The 21672-nt window shown below is 37.4% G+C and overlaps 1 protein-coding gene across 4 annotated transcripts in view; it reads left to right on the forward strand.

The window, feature by feature from the left end:
• ATP13A3 (ATPase 13A3) overlaps positions 1-16834 on the forward strand; it is a 79458-nt gene extending 62624 nt beyond the window's left edge. For 3 of the 4 annotated variants that reach the window (XM_070371505.1, XM_070371512.1, XM_070371517.1), the window contains 4 exons: positions 238-326; positions 5306-5386; positions 7204-7293; positions 13431-16834. In XM_070371505.1, coding sequence (XP_070227606.1) covers positions 238-326; positions 5306-5386; positions 7204-7293; positions 13431-13628 — 458 coding nt within the window. In that variant the 3' untranslated portion in view covers positions 13629-16834. The remainder of the gene's footprint in view (positions 1-237; positions 327-5305; positions 5387-7203; positions 7294-13430) is intronic. The other variant, XM_070371524.1, reaches the window with a different exon arrangement.
• Positions 16835-21672: the final 4838 nt, after the last annotated feature.

The raw sequence follows: 21672 nt of genomic DNA on the forward strand, positions 1-21672 counted from the left end.
AAAGTGAAGTCGCTCAGTCGTGTCCGACTCTTAGCGACCCCATGGACTGCAGCCTACCAGGCTTCTCCATCCATGGGATTTTCCAGGCAAGAGTACTGGAGTGGGGTGCCATTGCCTTCTCCGAATCCACCTAAATAGAAGTATTCAAGTCAAATTTAGGATTGACACTATACCAGTTGTTAATATATGCCTTTTTACTTGAACTCCCTAATTTAATTGTTTTCCTTTCTTTCCCAGATTTTTTTGTTGTATCTGTGATTATGTTGTATGCTTTCATATTATTCATCATGTTGCATCCAGTTGACTCTATTGACCAGGTTCTTCAGGTAAGGCTTAAGCACATCAGTTATTACTGGTTGTCTGAAAAATGATAGTATCTGGGATAGCAGTGGTTAATAAGTTACACAGATGAGAGTGCTGGGTGATTGCTAGGGCTTAAGATTTATCCCCCTCCGTTGCTCTTATGTTACTGGGGGAAGAGACTAAACTGATTGTGTTTCTTTCTTCTAGTGTGTTCTAGTATAATTTTGAGCATGCCCTCTTCACGTTTCTAAAGTCCCAGTTGTTTTTCAAAGTGTTTGTACCACTGTATGAGAGCTTTTGTTCCACATCATTGCCAACATTTGTCTAATGGGTACAAAAATGTCTCGTGACTTTATAAGTAATTTTGATACACGGATGGGTAGGAGCCGTAGCCTTACCTCACATTGTTGTTTATCGTGATCTTTTTGGCTATTCCTGAGCTTTTCCTCCTCCATATTAATTCTAAGTGTAGTTTGTCAAGTACCAGGAAAAGCCCTTTTGGATTTTTTATTAGAATTACACTGGGTTTATCAAAAATTGAGGGGGAGGCTCTCTCTTACTTCTTCAGAATATCTTTTTTTCTAAAGGTTTTTATACAAGTTTTTATTAGATTTATTCCTGTAGTATTAACAGGGTTTGTTCCTCTGATATGTATCTGTTTAAAATTACATTGTGTGATCCTTTTATGCTGGTGAATCAGCGCATTTATTTGGACATTCATCTCACATCTATCAGCTTTGTCAGACTTTGTTCTTGGATTTTTAGATTCTCTTGGATTTTGTTTTAGACACTTATCATCTATAAATAGTGACTTTTTTTTTTTATCACATTTTAATCCTTATGTCTTCTGTATATTTTTCATGTCTGTTAACAACATGAATGTTGGTGTGATAGTAATGTCCTTATCTCTATGGGGAGCGTTTCTAGTATTTCACCATTGGATATATTAAAGGCTGTAGGTTTCTGGTATATACATTTTACCAGGTTGAGGAAGTTTACTTCTATGGTGTTGGTAACATAAATATTTAGTTTTATCTAATGCTTATTCTACAGCTGTTGAAATGATCACATAGTGTTTCTCCCAGGAGAATGTGGTGAATTACAGTTGACTCATATTCAGATGTTGAACCAGTACTGCATTTGTAGAATAACACCAATTTGGTCATGATGCATTCTTTGTTATATCTGCTCAATTTAGTTTATTAAGATTTTCTTCGGAATTTTTGCTTTTGGTTGCATGAGTGAAATCAGACTTAGTTTTCTTTTCTTGATGTTATTGACAGGTTTGGATATAAAACTTATATGAACTTTATGGAAGAGCTTTATTTCATTAACTTTTCTGTATTTTAACTAATTCCTTTAATGGATATTTAGGTTGTTTCCACTGTTTTGCTATTATAAACAGTGCTGTATTTGCAGATTCTTGCAGACTTCATTAAGAAAGACATATTTAGAAGTTAACGTCAGTAGTAGAATTTCTTGGTCAAAGGATGGCAAGGATATCTAGAATCTGAATTTTTATAAACATTGTATTACTGGACCCTGGAGAATTTGGCAGTTTATAGTCTTACTGACAAAATGTGCTCCACTGGAGAGAGAATGGCAAAACACTTTGGTATTCTTGCCTTGAGAACCCCATGAACAGTATGAAAAGGCAAAAAGATATGATACTGAAAGATGAACTCCCCAGGTCAGTAGGTACCCAGTATGCTACTGGAGAAGAGTAGAGAAATAGCTCCAGAAAGAATGAAGAGATGGAGCCAAGGCAAAAACAACGTCCAGTTGTGGATGTGACTGGTGATGGAAGTAAAGTCCAATGCTATAAAGGAACAATATTGCACAGGAACCTGGAATGTTAGGTCCATGAATCAAGGTAAATTGAAAGTGGTTAAACAGGAGATGGCAAGAGTGAACATCGACATTTTAGGAATCAGTGAACTAAAACGGACCAGAATGGGTGAATTTAATTCATTTGACCATTATATCTACTACTGTAGGCAAGAATCCCTTAGAAGAATTGGAGTAGCCCTCATAGTCAACAAAAGAGTCCAAAATTGAGTACTTAGTGCAATCTCAAAAATGACAGAATGATCTCTGTTCATTTCCAAGGCAAACCATTTAGTATCAGAGTAATCCAAGTCCATGCCCCAACTGCCAATGCTGAAGAAACTGAAGTTAAATGGTTCTTTGAAGACATACAAGACCTTCTAGAACACCAAAAAAAGATGTCCTTTTCATCATAGGGGACTGGAATGCAAAAGAAGGAAGTCAAGAGATACCTGGAGTAACAGATAAGTTTGGCCTTGGAGTACAAAATGAAGTAGGGCAGAGGCTAACAGAGTTTTGCCAAGAGAACAGACTGGTCATTGCAGATACCCTCTTCCAACAACACAAGAGACAACTCTACACATGGACATCAATACTGAAATCAGATTGATTATATTCTTTGCAGCCAAAGATGGAGAAGCTCTATACAGTCAGCAAAAACAAGACAGGGAGCTGACTAAGGTTCAGGTCATGAACTCCTTATTGCCAAATTCAGACCTAAATTGAAGAAAGTAGAGAAAACCACTAGATCATTCAGGTATGACCTAAATCAAATCCCTTACGATTATACATTGGAAGTGACAAATAGATTCAAGGGATTAGATCTGATAGACTGCCTGAAAAACTTCGTGCCACTGTACAGGAGGCAGTGGTCAAAACCATCCCCAAGAAAAAGAAATGCAAAAAGGCAAAACAGTTGTCTGAGGAGGCCTTACAAATAGCTGAGAAAAGAACAGAAGTGAAAGACAAAAGACAAAAGGAAAGATACATCTATCTGAATGCAGAATTCCAAACAATAGCAAGGAGAGATAAGGAAGCCTTCCTCATCGATCCATGCAAAGAGATAGAGGAAAGCAATAGAATGGAAAAGACTAGAGATATCTTCAAGAAAATTAGAGATACCCAGGGAACATTTCATGCAAAGATGGGCTAATAAAGGACAGAAATGGTATGGACCTAACAGAAGCAGAAGAGATTAAGAAGAGGTGGCAAGAACACACACAAGAACTATTCAAAAAAGATCTTGATGACCAAGATAACCACAATGGTGTGATCATTCACCTACAGCCAACATCCTGAAATGTGATGTCAGGTGGGCCTCAGGAAGTATCACTACAAACAAAGCTAGTGGAGGTGATGGAATTCCAGTTGAGCTATTTCAGACCTTAAAAGATGATACTGTGAAAGTGCTGCAGTCAATATGCCAGCAAATTTGGAAAACTCGGCAGTGGCCACAGGACTGGAAAAGATCAATTTTCATTCCAGTCCCAAAGAAAGGCAATGCCAAAGAATGTTCAGACTACCGCATAATTGCACTCATCTCACATGCCAGTAAAGGAATGCTCAAAATTCTCCAAGCCAGGCTTCAACAGTACATGAAACAAGAACTTCCAGATGCTCAAGCTGGATTTAGAAAAGGCAGAGGAACCAGAGGTTAAATTGCCAAATTCTGTTGGAGTATAGAAAAAGCAAGAGAATTCCAGAAAAACATCTACTTCTGCTTTATTGACAACACCAAAGCCTTAGACTATGGATCACAACAAACTGTGGAAAATTCTTAAAGAGATGGGAATACCATAACACCTTACCTGTCTCCTGAGAAATCTGTATGCAGGTCAAGAAGCAACAGTTAGAACCAGACATGGAACAACAGACTGGTTCCAAATCAGGAAAGGAATATGTCAAGGCTGTATATTGTCACCCTGCTTCTTTAACTTACATGCAGAGTACATCATTTGAAATGCCAGGCTGGATGAAGCACAAGCTGGAATCAAGATTGCAGGGAGAAATATCAATAAGCTCAGGTATGCAGATGACACCACCCTTATGTGAGAAAGCGAAGAGGAACTAAAGAGCCTCTTGATGAAAGTGAAAGAGGAGAGTGAAAAAGCTGGCTTAAAACTCAACATTCAAAAACCGAAGATCATGGCATTTGGTCCCATCACTTCATGGCAAATAGATAGGGAAACGATGGAAACAGTGAGAGATTTTATTTTCTTGGGCTCCAAAGTCAGTGCAGATGGTGACTGCAGCCATGAAATTAAAAGACACTTGCTCCTTGGAAGAAAATCTATGACAAACGTAGACAGTGTGTTAAAAAGCAGAGATACTACTTGGTTACCGAGAAAGGTCTGTCTAGTCAAAGCTATGGTTTTTCCAGTAGTCATGTATGGATGTCAGAGTTGGATCATAAACAGCTGAGTGCTGAAGAGTTGATGCTTTTGAACTGTGGTGTTGGAGAAGACTCTTGAGAGTCCCTAGGACAGGAAGGAGAGCGAATCAGTCGATCCTAAAGCAAATCAGTCCTGAATATTCATTGGAAGGACTGAAACTGAAGCTCCAATATTTTGGCCACCTGATGTGAAGAACTGACTCCTTAGAAAAGACCCTGATGGTAGGAAGGATTGAAGGCAGGAGGAGAAGGGGATGACAGAGGGTGAGATGGTTGGATGGCATGAGTTTGAGCAAGCTCCTGGAGTTGGTGATGGACAAGGAAGCCTGGTGTGCTGCAGTCCGTGGGGTCACAAAGAGTCAAACATGACTGAGCGACTGAACTGAACTGATAGTTCTTTTTTATGAATTTGCTTTAAACAGTATAGAGTTTGAGTATTACCTCATTGTTAGATCAGTGTCTACTTCATTGTTTAAAGATAGGATTTTTTAAAAACTAGGGACATGTTAGAATTCATAATCTAGTAGAGTATGGGCTTTTGAATTTGAATAGGAATTGTCTCTTTAAGTTCAGCCGTTTAATGTATATTTTAAACATTTAGTTACTGCACTTTACATTTTATCATCTGAAAAGTGGATGTAGTATCTGCCTTGTGGCGTTGTTGAGAATTGAGTAGATAGTATACGTGAAAGTGTTTGGTATAAGAGGTATTAAATAAATTTGGAAATTATGATATAATGTTATTTTATCAGCTACATTACTATATTAACTTTTGTCTTACAGATAGTGTGTGTACCGTATCAGTGGCGTATAACTATGCTCATCATCGTTCTTGTCAATGCCTTTGTTTCAATTGCAGTAGAGGTAAGTAAGCACTTCACATAATCAAATGGCTGCCTTGCTGCTTTGTGATTTTTGGTGATTTAATGGTAGTGCAGGAAAAGGATAGGTAACATTATGGAGATCCACAGAGAGTTTGTTTCACTCTAGTTAAATTCATTTAGCCTTCTCTTCTCACTTTTTCTGTGAACTAATAATAGTCATATTAAGAGATACGAGGGAATTCCCTAGTGGTCCAGTGATTAGGACTCCATGCCTTTACTGTGGAGGACACAGGTTTGATCCCTAGTCGAGGAACTAGGATCCTGCAAGCCACGCAGTGTGGCCCCCAAAAAAGAGAGATATGACTTAGGTACCATCATAAATAAGCAGTTAAAAATAAAAAATTAGTGATTGAGAGAAGATTGGTGCTCTGGGCCCATAAACTGGTAAACCGAGGCCGTGAGCTCAGAGTACCACCCGAGTCCTGTGATGTACAGTAAAGCCTCACATTCAAGGGAGGAGAGGGACAGGGCTGTCTCCATGAAGTATAGTAAACATGAATAGTAAGAGAGTTTACTGAAAATATAAAATAATGACTGTTATAAACTTACTCAATTGCTGGAACTTCTCCCTTGGTATTTACTTTTAAGTTTCCCTAGAAGAAAGAGGTCTTAAGTACTCTTTGATCCATTGTATACCATCTGGTTATTCTCTAGGATTGCCGTTAGGTCAGCTTTTCTAAAAGGAGATAGTAAGTTCTCATTTGATGCTTATTAATAAAATTTGGTCTCTTCTCAGAACTACTGTTATAATTCACTCTTAGAGTAGAAGTATATCAAATGAAGAAGGAGATACCGTTGTGATTTTTTTAAAAAATTTATTTGTGGCTCTGCTGGGTCTTTATTGTTGCACATGGGCTTTCTCTGGTCGTGCTGCATTTGCTTCTGATTGTGATAGCTTCTCTTGCTCCAGAGCACAGGTTCTAGAACTTGCAGGCTGCAGTAGTTGAGGCACATGGGCTTACATCTTCCCAGACCAGGGACTGAACTGTGTCCTCTGCATTGGCAGACAGAGTCTTAACCACTGGACCACCAGGGAAGTTCCAGTTGTGGTTTTTTAAGTTAAGGGTTTCATAGAGTAGGCTTTTGAATTAAAATTAGGTATTTGTGGAAAATATGTATACTTTAGAGATAATAGTTCTAGACTTAGAAATTATGTTTAATTTGTTATCTTTCTAAAAAATGACTTTGTATTAAAATTGGGGCCATAGTGGTGGCCTGGTAATATTATGGTACTAATCTTTTTAGGTTGCCCAGTTTAATGTATTTTTGCTATTTTATGGAAAGCACATCTAAGATAATGTATATTAAAAGCTTTCCTTTTTCTATAGTTTATCTTTTCATGTTAATGTTATTTAAGATAAAATATTTTTAAAAACAGATTTCTGGGGAATCCTTTCTAATCTCCATTGATTTATTCTTGCTTACTATCAAAAGAATTATTTTTCATCATGCTCACATAGGTATATTTAAATACAAATAATTCATTGTTACAAAAAATAATTCATATTACAAAGCATTATTTTAATATGAGAAGGGCCTGAGGATTCATATAAAAGCCATATTTTGTGGAAAATTTAGAGACCCCATTTTACCAAGAATTTTGTGATGATTTATATTTGTTACAAAAGTCCTGTTGTATTCTTTATCCTTTTTCAGTATTAACTGAAATTCTCTGTGTGAAAACCAAATCATGTTTTTCACTAATGTTTCTGCATTGTGAGAGCTTTTTTAAACGTGTGCATTAATAAAGAATGATGTAGTTGTTTTTAATGCTTAACTCACTGGACTGTCTCTCAGAATTTCTTCCTTGACATGGTCCTTTGGAAAGTTGTGTTCAGTCGAGACAAACAAGGAGAATATCGCTTCACCACCACACAGCCACCACAGGTTGGAAATCAGCCTTACTCAATTCTTCACATCACTTGTGTACTCTGCACTGTGTAGGATGTGTAGGATGGTATTCTGTTGTGTGTTGCTCAACCTTTCCCTCTGTGCCTGGTATTTCATTTTTTTGTAAAGACATCCTAGAAAATTCATGGCAAGCATTTGTTACAGATGTTTTAGGACTTCAGAAATTTCAAAATCTCTTTTCCATTCCGATCTCTTTCATGTCACTATGCGAAGGTCTTGTCCTCACTGGTAAGAATTAATTTTCTCATTTCTGTCTGGCTTTAATTTTGTTTCTGGTTTTTATAGAGAGTCCCATTAGAAGCTAAATGAGATGGATGTAAATAAAGTTATGAAATGGAGATTGTTTCTTCATGGATCAGTGTTCAGAAGTCAAAATTTTGAGGAATTATTTCTGATTCTTTGTTAGTTACTATATCTTAATTTTGGGTTTCCCCAATCTCTCATCATTCAGAAAAATTTTCAGAGAGAGTGCTCATTTTTATGCAAACCATGGTTTAGGACTTTTTACTGTTTTTGTGGTAAAAAGGAAAGAGAAACAGAATAGAACCAATTTTTTTTTTTGGTATTAGGATGTTGAAATTCTTGACAGAAAATATAGGTTAGTCTTATTTTTTAAACCAGTACCATTGAATCACAGCACTGAGCCAGCTTACTGAGTGCAGAGAACTTGACAACATAAAGCCTCACTCCCTCATTTTGCCCATTGCTATTTTTAGGTACAGTTTATACACATGAGTTCTAAACTTTTCACTCATCCCAAGCCACACAGATGCTTTCCGAATTCAAGAGGATTCCCTGGCGTGGGTCACTCACTTATTTTTAGCCTTCTTTTACCTGAGCAGCTGTGTTCTGAGCTTTGCTGTGGTAATTCATTAGGCTTGATGCCTAGCATAGTATCACAGGATCAGTTTATAAGAGGTCCTGTAGAGCACCATTTCCTCTTCTCATGCTCGATGATGAGTAGGGATAGTTTTGTAATGAAGTGATGAGTCTGGAATCTGCTTTCGCTTCTGTATCTCAATGCCGTGTAGTACCCAGTTGTCCCCAGTAGTGTGACCAGAGCTGTATTAGAGACTCAAGTCCTGAGCAAGACCTCCTCTGTCCTGGTTACCTCACTGCATTACTTCAGAGGGTTAAGTCTGGGTCATATCATCAGTCCTCATGTAAAATGTCTGTACTGTCAAAGCCTTGGCCCAGGAAAACATTTCTGTTGAGTTTTTAGTTTTTCCAAAGAGATCTCCGACAATTAATCTAAACAGGAAATGCAGATTCTGAAGAGGAACTATACCCTGATTAAGTCAAAAGTGGGTATCATAAAGCTCCTTTAAACCATTTGAATTGGAAAGCCCTCCTCACTTTTCAATCAGAATTAAGTGGCAGAAAATTCTATCATTTGTTATATCTGTTTTCTAAAAGTTTCTAAGTAAGTATGTGTCCTCATTGTTTTTAGGAGTCTGTACCTCTCATGTGAAGCTGTACCTCTGAAGTGCTGTGGGGGAGAGTGAAGGCAGAAGAGTGGTCTAGAGCAGGTGGCTCCAGCAGGCCCACATGTTTACCGGTTCTGAGCATCACTGAGTAGACAAGGATTTTGGTCTTCATTATCTATGGTCATGATTTAAGGAAGCATTTTTAAAATTACTGGCTTTAGTAAAGAGAGTTCTTAGAAACTCTTAGCACAGAATGCTGTGCTTTCATCTTCTAACACTTCCGTTTGTAGTTTACTCTCACCGTTCGTATTTGTGACCCTTGGAGACCGATCAGTTAGTCAGATTACTGTAAGACTCAGTCAGGAATAATTACACTCCCCGCCACACACACACACACACACAAAACAAATACAAATCCTTCCAATCTTAAGGTATTTCTAACTTCGGTTAATACATAAAGAGCATTCAGTCAGCATGCCATGGTTATGCAGTTTATGAGAGTGGCAGAGCTGGGAGTTGAAGCCAGGGTTTCCAATTTCAAGAGGAATGTCTTTTCCACTATGCCACACTGCCTCGTTTTATGGGGCCATAGAGATGCAAAGTAACATAACAATCAAGTGACAAAATGGAGACAAGCAATAGCTACTGTTTCAATACCTACTTTTTATGGTAGACACTGGGAGGTACTTTGTATAAATTCTCTCTAATTGTTACAATCACCTAAGAGATTAGGATAGAGAGATTAAAGATACCCCTGTCTTCACAGATGAGGAAATGGTGTTAGAACTGGAATTCAAATTCAGTTTTATCTGGGTCCAGGAAAGGCTTCAGAGGCTTCAAAATTCTTAAAAAACCAAATAAACTTTTAGGTGTCATTTTATTTAATAGTAGATGTTTTAGATATGGGTTTTTTTTTTTTTTTTTGGCCCACTGAACATTCATGCAGCTAACCTAATTTAGATACAGGTAATGTTTTTATATAATAGTCATTTATTTCCCATATTTTTATTATTAATAAAATATTAATAAGTTTTTTTATTAACGCTCAGTGGCCTCAGTAAATGTCCGTTGAATCAAATTGAATCAAATGGTTAAATAAACCATTTGTAAATAATCAAAGTTAAAACTTTTATGTAACTATTTTTTTTCCTACAATGATCTTTAGTGGCCCCAGATATTAATACTTATTCTCTGACCAAAAAGAAAAAGTAGAGAAAGGAAAAAAGATTGTTGAAATGGCAGTGATTTTCAAGCAAGGACATTCACAAAATGCCTGAGCTGCACCCTTCATCTGCTGAATGAGGAGTTTTCAGTGGAGAACCCCATCACCTGTGGCTTACTATGCAACTTTCCCCGTGTTTGAGATCTGTGCTGCATATTCTCTTTTAAAGAAGCATTTGTGTGTATCCTGTGTCTGTTAAACCGAGGCTGCTTAGTGTTGGATGTAAAACTAAAGTCATTAATATCAGGTATTTTGATATGCCTGAGAATTTGTCCTGATTTTGTTTTCCTTTTAGAGGGAAAAAATCCAGATGTCAGCCATAGTCTTTATGCCACTTAGGATATTATTCAAGCTTATTTAGATAGAATGCTAATTCTGATTGTCTTTGTTTCATATTCAGGATTGGTATGAAAAAAGACATATGAATACCACAGTACCATTACAACATTTTCCCTGTAGCATAACTTTATATTTTACTTTCTACCCCTGAAAACATTTCCTAAAAGACACTGCTAGGAGTAAGCATTGGGGTTCTGTAATGAACAGCTTGGACTGGTCTAAAAAGCAGGAGAATTTTAACTTTTTGAAAGTTCTTTGTGGTTTCTCTGCTGGGCTGCAGTAGCTACTTTCCCTTTCTCTCAGGGATACACTTGGTTATTTAACCGTTCCTTTCAGCAGCAAGTCACAGGATCCTGTTACTGGGGCTCCTGTGTTCTGCTTCAGCGATTTGGCCTTGATGTTTAGGGAGGCCTGGTGCACACTCTTAGCCCTGTGATGCAGCTCTTCCCTCTCCTTGCACAGTGCTTGCCTTTGTCCTCTTGCCACCGTCGTCTCTCCCTTGATTTAGTTCTCATTTTGGCATGCCTGTAGCACCTTTTATTTTCTCTACCAATGAATTCCATTGTTTAAGGATGTTTGCGGTATGCTTGTGTTTGTAAACTAACAAGTCTATGCTTGCTTATGGTGTATTTTTGTGTATAATGTTCAGGGGAGGTGAAGGCTCAAGAACAAAATATGAATCTAATGGGGAGGGGGGATCCCTAGTGTTCCATGGGACTTAATTTATTATAACAAATGTATGCTGCTTTTAATAGGGACATGGGGATTTTTTTTTAAAAACATACACTTTAAAAAGAATACTATGCAGTTGTGATTCTGTTTGCAATGGAATTTGTTTAAAATGTTATTGCTTGCCTTTCTTTACTGGTGGGGAATGATGGATTTAATTTGTGTGTGTATGTGTGTGTATCTTACTTGAATACACCTGACTGACTTTCCTTAATTCAGCCTGTTATGCATTACTTTCAGCCTAGCTGGCTCATCTGGGCAACAATGCCTATATGTTTCTGGTCCCCCTCTCTTCTTTTTTTTAAAGTCACCTTCCTTCACCATTCGCCCTTTAACCATGTCATTTGCTATAAAGTAAAAAGTGACAGCTTTCACATTGATTTAGGAACAGTGATTTTTTTTTCTGTAGTTAGATTGAAGAATTTGAACAAATCTTGGGGAAAAGATAGGTCCAAGTGGTGAACCATAATTTTAGATTAAATATTAAGGTATGTCGTGCATGTGCCTGTACTGGAAAGGAATTATTCTTTGATCACCTGAAGAATCCTCTGTCTAGTCTCTTCTGTATTCTAAGGCAGATGTTCTCCTGTGGATTTCCTTTAAGGTGATAACTTTTTAGCTATTATATAGAGGCTACTAGATAAATAACCCTCAAATCTGTATCCCCACTCACCCACCCCACCACAGATTCAGTATAGCTTACTTGTGACAGGTCACAGTTTTTGCCTTTAAACGCTTGGTAATGGTGCAGCTTACTGTGTTTTGTCGACAAGAGTAAACTAGAAGGCCTTTAAAAGCACGTCGTTACGGTGTCTGTACATTTCATGGGGTTGCAAAAAGCCAGACACAACTGAGCGGCATTCACTTCTTTCGTGGTGTCTTACGTTCCTGCACGTGCTCTGCCGCGTGCCCATCCCCAGTTTTGAAGGGAGAGAGAGTAGTAGGTCCTGGAGACCTACCGAGTAAAAGTATGAAGAAATTTAAAAAGGTTTTCATTTTAAAGTATTTTTGCTGTTCTCCATTGGCCAATTGAGAAACCTGTGTTTCAGGATCTGTGTTACATCAAATTTGTCTTTCTCCATCATGAAGGTGTTTTGAGAGTTAACATTAGAATGTCTTTGTCAGTTATTCCATTCCGTGAGATTACAGGTGATCCTTGAATATGTCAAGGATTAGGATCGCTGACCCTCCCTGCAGCTGTAAATCTGCCAAGATTTATATAACTTATAATTAAAGAACCCTCAGATAATGGGGTCCCTCCGTACCTTCAGATTCACCCAATCATGGATCATGTGGTACTGTACTGTTTACTGAAAAAATCCACGTGTAAGTGGACCTGCACAGGTTCAAACCCATGTTGCTCAAGGGTCATCTTTACTGCAGTTGAGATTACACCTGGTTGAAGCCTGGGTTATATGTTGATGGCAAAACAAAACAACCTAGGGTTTAAATTTTCTTTGTAGAAGAAACAGTCAAAGTAATTTAAGGATTGACTGTTCTTCAGAGATGAAAGTAACTACAGATCTCAGTATAGTCATTTGGTTTTATTTCCAGTTTCAATTAAGACAAATTCTGAGGACCTGTATTGAATTTACATTTTTTGTACAGTAACCAGGAACTCTGCTTTCTTGTTCTCCAAGAACTATCTAAGATCACATTCAGTAAAAACATTAGGATTGATCAGAAGGATTTCTGTGACAGCAGAGCTTTTTATAGTGAAGTATTACTAAGAAATAGTACTTACTTTATACCTCTCTTTCCAGTTGTGGAGGACCAAGGGGAAACCATCGTTATAAAATAAATTTGTTTTTTTATGTTAATGAGAATGTGGTTTTAAAAGAAGTGATAGACATTAAACATGATCTAAGCTCTGATTTTGACCTAACAATATTTAAATAATACTTTGAAAGCTGATGCTAACAGTAGCAGTGGTATCTTTATACCATTTTCTTCCAAAAATGATCTGGTGGTTAAGTTGCTAGAAGCAATAGCACCAAAAGATAGTTGGGGCTTTCATATAATATTAACAATTTTTTCTCTTTCTGAATAGTTTAAAGTTATTCTCAATACATTAGATGTTTTATGTAATGGAATCATAGCCTCCAGTTATACAAGTTATTTTTTAAATGTGTATGCGTACAAGAGGAGATAGGAACATAGAACTAAATAAAATGAAGTAAATGACATAGATAATTTTAAAACTGTACTCTTAAAAAAAATAATGTTCCTAATTAATTGAAAGCTGACTTTTTAAAGCATTTTTTTTTTCATGATTTCTTGCGCTCAGAAGTCATTTCCTCTTATTTTTCTGTGCTGATGAACTATGCTTTAACAAAACTGTTAAAAACAGCAGCTCTTAATTTACTGGGTGTACCTTTTTTTCCTTATGTTCTTAGGAGTCGATGGATTGGTGGGAGAAATGCTGCTTGTCTTGGGCCCTGAACTGTAGGAAGAAGATGCCAAAGGCCAAGTACATGTATCTGGCTCAGGAGCTCTTGGTTGACCCAGAATGGCCGCCAAAACCTCAAACAACAACAGAAGCTAAAGCTTTAGTAAAGGAGAATGGGTCATGTCAGATCATCACCATAACCTAGCAGTGAATCGGGCTCAGTGGCATTCTAGTAGCAGTATTGAGGAGAGTGTAAATGTAGGACTGTATCTGATCCTGTGTGTCAGAATGGCACCCTTTCAGTTTGTACCCTTCCAATATAGTAGCTGATTGAGAGGTTTTTTTTTTAAACAAAAACAAAAAGAAATTGGCCTGCCAGTTAAATAATTAATTATCTATAAAGTCCTATACCTTCATTCAGTAACTCTAAAATATTATATTTCCAGAACTTGCTTCCTTGTTACCCTCCAGTGATACTCTATAGGGTAGAGAAGAAAGTTGGTATCTGAAAGGTGTTTAGATATTATTTTCTAAGACTTATTAGTTTATGCCTTTATTTTCACAGCCCCCTTTTTAGAAAAAGTCATCATTTATATACAGTCCCTAAATTTGTGATTGATAAATAAAATGGGTGTTAGTTAGCCTCCAATGAAAATAGGTAAAAAGCCCGTTTTCATTTGATTTCAGTATTTCTCCCAAAGAAAACTTTGTATACATACACCAGTTCCCTTTGATAGCCTAGAGTTAGGAGTGAGTCTAGGGTGTTGCTTATAGAACAACTCAGGTAATTTCCATTTATGGTTTTATATTTTCTGTACAGACTGCCTGGGTTTTATTTTTCTATCAGCAAGGTGCTTCACTGCCTTCTTGAGATGTCCCTCAAAGCTATTAAGTGCATCTTGGACTACGTCTGGTGTCAGTAGTGTAATTTGCTTTAGTTATATGTTTAAATATTTTTCAGTAGGAAGAAAGCTTATTTCTTTTGGCAGTAGATGTAGATCTGTCTTTCTAATATCCCTTCATACCTGTTTTTTACCCCCTCTCAGGTTTTATATTATTTTAAATGCCTTTTTATTTTTATTTACGTCTCTTATTACCTAAAGACATAGGATAATTGTCTTTTGGTTTTTTGTGTTTTAGTTTTGGAGTTAGAATTTTCCCTCTTAAAATTTTAAAGGTTTGATGTAGGTCTCTCCTGTCAATAATGAGGCTTAGAAAATGAGCAGCTTTGAATGACTGCTTTTTTTTCAAACCAGTATGAACCTGGTGAGTTTGTTTTATGCCATTAGGTGGCGCCACAGGTCAGAGCGTACCTATTTTGGATTGAGTGTTTGCAAATGAACATACTGGGTTGTGGAAATTTCTGGGAGAAAAAAAATGAAGTTCAAAAAAAAAAAAACATTCATTGAGCCAAAAGAAATGTGGAACATGGTTTTCACCTTTCTGTTTTTCCTGGTTAGCGTTTAAATTCTAAACAAAATTAAGGTGATTTAAAAATGTCTTTATAGGTAAGATCCAGTAGTTTGGCAAAGCCGAGTTCTGATAAACAGGAAAACTGATACTGCTGTAAAGTAGCTACTAAACTACTAAGACTGTATGATCTTATCCTTTGTTCTTCCTTGACCAGTAGCATGCTTGTGCTTTCTGCTTCTAGCTGATCATTATCTTCCTGATACATATTTACCAATTTGATCACATGTTACCCAGAACCGTAGAACCACATGGTTCTCATTTTTTATGCTGCAGAGACCTGATGATGTTTGGTAACTGTAGAAAAATGTAAGTTACACTCAGGATCACTGTTACTGCTATGGCCACTGATGATTCTTACAAAAACATAATCGAAGTTTTCCATCAAAAAGTATGATACTATATTAATACACATTAGATGATAAGAACAGTTGTTCCATGAATGATTCTATGAAGCTATGCATCTTAGACCTCTTGAGCTGTGAATTAGCACTTTTTTCTATAGTTACTCTTTTAATCATTTTATAATTTCCACATTCAATTCACTTTCAATACATATGAGTGTATCCTTTGATTTAAATACTGAAGCATATAATTAATTGCTAAGTAGCAGCTTAAAATCCAATTATTAGATTGTATTTAACATCCTTAAGAGCATGATCATAAAAGAGCTATATTTTTGACACCCTCCCCCCTTTTTTAACTTTTAGATTTTATAAGGGTTTTATATCACATCTTCCCATATTGTTTTCAGAGGAATGAGGTTTTTAGGTAGGTAGACAAAGCATTTGTAGGAGGTTAGATTTGAATATAGACAGGGTGGGTTGTTCAGGTGGTTATTGGATGGCTTCCAGAATGTGATTTGAAGAATGTCTGTGAGTTCAGGTGTGGGTCCTGTTCAGTGCCATAGATAGAGTCCTCTCTCTGTAGGTCACCATTACATAGTAATTTCGATTCTGAATTTCACATTAAATTATTTGAGTGTATACAGATCTAAATTTTAAAATCTGTACATATATTATTTTGATGTATTAAGATTAATAAATATTGCTGATTTAAATTTTATTTATGCATATACTTAAAGGACAGAAATGTCCAGAAAAGTAATTGTTAAATAATATGTAACTTTTTAACTTTTTAAATAAATAACAAGATTTTTAATGTGTGTCTCCCTCAGGGTTGTTTAAAGTTTTTTTTTTTCCCCTCCCTCAAATATAAATAGTGGTAACTATATGTTTTGTAACTTTTAGCACCAACTGCTGTAAAGCGATGCTGCAAATAATGCTTGAATAAAAAGTGGCTAAGCCAACAATAAAATAAAAACTTTTTATATTAGTTTTGTAATCCCTACATTGGAAAGCTTTCCAAATTCTACTTGCATTTAAATAAAACTGTTGCAGTTTTTACTATTTATTTTGTTTCCCATGTTTAAGAAAATAACTGCACAGTTTCAAAGGCATGGAAAATTATATCAGCCTTTATGTACTCTGTTCCCAAAATGGCAGTGTCTAGAGAAGAGCAGAATTCCAGCTTTAGAAAACATTCTAAGATTTCATGCATGCAGTTTTGACATATCTGAAAATAGACTTTTGTATATTTGTGGTGGGAGGTGGTTGGGAACTTTTAACAAAATGTTAATTTTTGTACAGTCTGTGGGCATTTACACATATTTTTAATGCATTAAGATTTGGTAATTATGTGCACATTAAATTAATAGTTACTTTCTGTTATGATTTGTGAATTCACTAAGACTTTGGATTTTTTTAAGTAACTTTATATCAGAAATGATACTGCATCTTTATATTTTTAAAATTGTATTGCTGCTCAAGAATGGTACCCTGATGTCAAAAAGGCATACATTCAAATTGTACATTCAGCACTGTAAATAACCTTATGAATTTTTTTTTGATTGAAGCTGATCAAAATAAAGATTTAAATGAATGATACAACATGTCTTTTTTTCTGTGTCTTTATATACATCTGTTTGCTCTTCAGTTACATGAATACTGCCCACTCTGGATTTATTTTCCTGCTTAATATTTCTCCTGTTTCTTTTTTTTAACTTTGAATTTTTCAAGAAAACAATGCAGCTTTCCACATGTCACATGTCTGTGACCAGCCCATGGTAACCCATCAGTCAGATGCATTGTAGAGCCAAATGTTAGTATCAGGAGATCTGAGGGAAATGGTGAAATAGAAGACTAGGGACTCAGAATTTATTGATAGTTAGGAAGATCAAACTAAAAGCTAATGCCATGTACGCCATGGTACACTTGAGGTGAAGTGGCACCCATGAATGTGAAAAGAGCAGTCCATGGAGTGGGAAAACTTGGAACTAACTACTGACCATAGGAATCCCAGAGAGGGCAGGCTGTACCTGGCCTTCTGTTTGGGTGGGAGGGCTTTCCTTGTATCATAGGTTCTGCAGGAGCTCTGTGTCTTCTGTGAGCCATGTGGATGGTTGCATGGTGTAAGACCTAGTTTGAGCCCAAGTTCCTTCCATTCAGTGTGGGTTGATCCTGTCCCTTGCACCACAGCCTGCTGGTGGTGGTACAGTTGTGCTTGTCTCTCCATCCTCTTCCCCCTCCATCAATTCCAGGTGTATATTGCAGGAGAGGACAGAGGGAGTCCTAGGAGTTTGAGATTGTCCCCATGCCAAGTTGGGGTTGTGGTTACTCTCCAAGCACAGAGAGATCCCTGCTGTGCCCTGGCCTTGGAATCCTCCCCTCCATGGAGGAAGAAAAGCATATCTCATTCCGGTGGATAACCTGCTTTTGAATGGCCAAACCCTGTAAGCCAGGGTTCTGTGACTTTGATCTGGAAGCTGCCACTTAGGACAGCAGGTTCCTGACTTGTTTCATGGATTCAAAATCCAAAGGACTGGAAACACTGGTGGTGTCATTACTTCAGTGCTCAAAGTTCTCAGTAGCTCATCAGTTTGTCCATTGAATGAACTCAGTGTTCCTCTACTGTCCGCAACTTCTGTGCCCGGTGTTCCCTCCTTGGGTGATTGTAATGTCCTCTCTTCAAAATAAAACTTGGAGGTAATTCTTGGAAATCTTCCTGGGGAAATAGGCCAAGGAAGCTTCTCCTGAGTTTGACTCGAAGTTGTACTTTGATCCACAGCACCTCTTCCAGGGCTGGATCCTGGCATTTGATGGGCAAGGGGCCTCTCACTTGGCGTGGCCATGTATGTGCACGACAGACTTCCTGCTGGGGAGCTGGTTTGAGCTCTGGAGTTGCTTCCCTTGATTTGAGTGGGAAGACAGGCCTCCCACAACACCTGGCATAGGCAGCGGCTTTCCCTGTGGTTTAGGACTATATGCCTTAGAAGGTAATTTCAGTCAGTTTAGCATTTAATGGGCTTTGCCTGCATTTGGCTACATCACAGGCTGAATAGATTTCAGTTCCTTTTCTGTTACACCTGCCAGTGTCGGTTTGGGGGACGTTTTTTTTCCCAACCAGGATAAAAGACCATTTCTGTAGCACCACTCCAGTCAATAATTCCAGAAGTTAATGTTTATTCTTTTGCAGTTCAGCCACTGGCTTTTCCCAGTATTTTAAAATACCTATGTTCTTTCCTTTTTTTCTTAAATAATGCCATTTTCCCTTCCAAATTATATTTGCATTAAAATTTTAACAGTGACATTAAGCACATTTGATAAAATTTCAACCTCACAGGTATGTAAGGAAGTCGCCTTTTCCCTAGTTTCTCTCAAAGGGGGACTACTAAAGTTTCTTGGGTGTATTCTAGAAAATATATATATATGCTCATGTTTTTAAAAGTCGTACACATTTGTGTAGAACCCCATTGTTATATGCTACACAGCCCTTGTTTTATGTCATTCAGTGTATTTTAGAAAGTTACATCAGTAGTTGCAGCTCAAATCTGTTCTTTTCAAAGTCTGCAAGGCATCCTATTGCATGGATGTACTATAATTTAAATGACTACTTCCATATTGATGGCCATTTAGGCTTTTTTTTTTTTTTCCTATTCAGTTCAGTTCAGTCACTCAGTCGTGTCCGACTCTTTGTGACCCAATGAATCACCAGGCCTCCCTGTCCATCACCAACTCCTGGAGTTGACCCAAACTCGTGTCCATTGAGTCGGTGATGCCATCCAGCCATCTTATCCTCTGTTGTACCCTCTCCTCCTGCCCCCAATCCCTCCCAGCATCAGGGTCTTTTCCAATGAATCAACTCTTCGCATGAGGTGGCCAAAGTATTGGAGTTTCAGCTTCAGCATCAGTCCTTCCAATGAACCCAGGACTGAGCTCCTTTAGGATGGATTGGGTGGATCTCCTTTTTTCTATTACAATCCTGCAAATAAACTTTTGTGTAGATGTCTTAATGAGCATTTCCATAGTGTGTATTTTTAGTAATGGAACTATTGGACAAAGAATATGTATATTTAAAATTTGGCTGATACAATTAAGTTTTCCTCCCCAAAGTTTGCTACTATTTATATTCCCACCAGTGTATGAGAATGTCTACTTCTTCACACTTGATAAGACGCTGGATATTTTCAGGCTTTATATTTCAGTGTGGTGTTGGCACAGGGATTATCAAGTAGCCGAGAACACAGACCACACGTTCATCCAGTGGTGATCTGTGACAGTGCTGACATTGTAGCTCTGAGGGAAGAAAGGATATATATATAGAACAACTGATCTGTTGGAAAAAAACATTGTACTTACATCATACACAAAAATCAATTCTAGATGGAATAAAGACCTAAATGCAAAGGACAATATTCTAAAATGTAGTAAGTTATTATAGGAGAAGTTTTTTGGTTTGCAAGAAGAGGAATTATTTTGATAGACACAAAAAACAAATCATAAATATTAATAACTGCCTATATTAAGACTTCTGTTCAGTAAAAGACATAAAGGAGGTGAAAAGGCAAAGCACATATTAGATGAAGATATCTGCAACAAACACTTATAATCCACAAAGGATTAACATCCAGAATATATAAAGAATGCCTACAATTTACTTTTTAAAAGACATTTTTCCATATAGAAAAATGGTCAGAAGAACCCAAATTTCTCAGAAGATTGGCCCTTAAAAATGTGAAAAATTCTCAAGTTTATCGGTCAGTAGGAAAATGAAAAACTAAAACCACACAATTCTTTCATATGAATGGCAAAAATAAAAAAAAAATGTCAAGGCATGGGCAGAAATGAAGTACAGGACCTGTCATACGTGGTACGTGACAACATATATTGGTACAATTACTTTGCAAAGCAGTTGGACATTCCTATGTTCAATTGAACATGTGGACACCCTCAACCCAGCAAGGCCATTAGGGAACATACTTGAAAATACTTTTAAAAAAATGAGTGCAGCACTTGAGAATGTCCTTAACCTTATTGTTCTTAAAAGGGGCAGAGGGGAACCTGAGTAGAATTGTAGTGAAGTAGCAGATAAAGGAAGGTCCCAAGGAAGTGTAGACCAACCAGGGATATATGGCTGCTACAATGATCCTTCTGTGTGACACTAGACACACATCACCAGGTCATACTGTGCCATTTATGAAGAAACTGCACCCCTCCTGCTCATCTTTCGGCTTTGGCAGCAGGACTTGGGTTACATACAGTCTCTTTCAGAGTTTGAAGACAGTTGTCATTTATTTGTCATTAAAAAAACAGAATATGCCCTCTGCGATAGGGCTCTTTCCATGACTTTTGTTCTGGGAAAGTCTTTATCTTCAGGATGCAAAGATACTCCTCTCTTCCTTTGGAAAGTGCCAAATCGCATGCAAAGCTCTAAACCATTCAGTTGCTTTGGGGTGCAGCACCATTTCAGGTAAGGCCAAATATTCTAAAAATTAAGTGTGGGTAACTGGACGGCTTGGCTAGTCTGTACAAATAAGTAAAATTTAGTACAAGATGCAGTTTATTTGAAATTACACGTGGGAAACATTGTTTTGGCAGATTAGTATTACTGTGTGTATTTCATGGATAATTCAGTGCCTTGAGTACTAATTTTTAATATAGCATGTTAGAAGTAATAGTTCCTTATTTATGGCACAATCAGAAATACTTCCAAATTCTAGCTCTGTGACCCTGGTTAAGTTACTTACCCTTTCTGTGCCTTCAGTTGCATCATCCTTTAATTGCGGATAACCCAACTCACATGGCTCAGACTGCAGTGAGTCCGCCTGCAATGCGGGAGATCTGTGTTGGAGCCCTGGGTCGGGAAGATCCCCTGGAGAAGGGACGGGCTATCCACTCCAGTATTCTTGCTGGGAGAATTCCATGCACAGGGGAGCCTGGCCTGCTAGGTGGCAAAGAGTCAGACATGACTGAGTGACTTTCACTTTCACAAGGTTACTGTAAGGAGTAAATGCATTAATTTAAATACAGTGCTGAGAGCAGTGTGTGGCATAAAGTGATGAAGTACTGTTAACCTACTTGTCTCAGTGTGGCTGAGACTATTCATTATTTTGAGCGGTCCTGTGTTAGTGGAGTAAGAAGGCACTGTAGATACAGCATGATAGTGATTAAAAGAATCAGGCAGTGGTTGCTGCTGTTTTAACACACTTTGCTGTTCCCTTCAGGGCTGTAGGTTATAGGCACCCCTGGCTAAATTATAAATAATTTAAAAAAATTTTTAAGGTGAACCCCAAAAATTAATAATAACAAAGTCAGGAGCAGCGTTATTTTCACAACGGGCACTGCTCTGTGATACCTCCAAGCTTGATTGTGAGAAAGATTATTTTAGTTCTTGCTATGTAAAGATTTAAAGGTATTATTACCTTTTCCATAGCTTGCAAA

Source organism: Bos mutus, chromosome 1 (genome assembly GCF_027580195.1).
Source record: "Bos mutus isolate GX-2022 chromosome 1, NWIPB_WYAK_1.1, whole genome shotgun sequence".
In the NCBI taxonomy this organism is placed as follows: Eukaryota; Metazoa; Chordata; class Mammalia; order Artiodactyla; family Bovidae; genus Bos; species Bos mutus.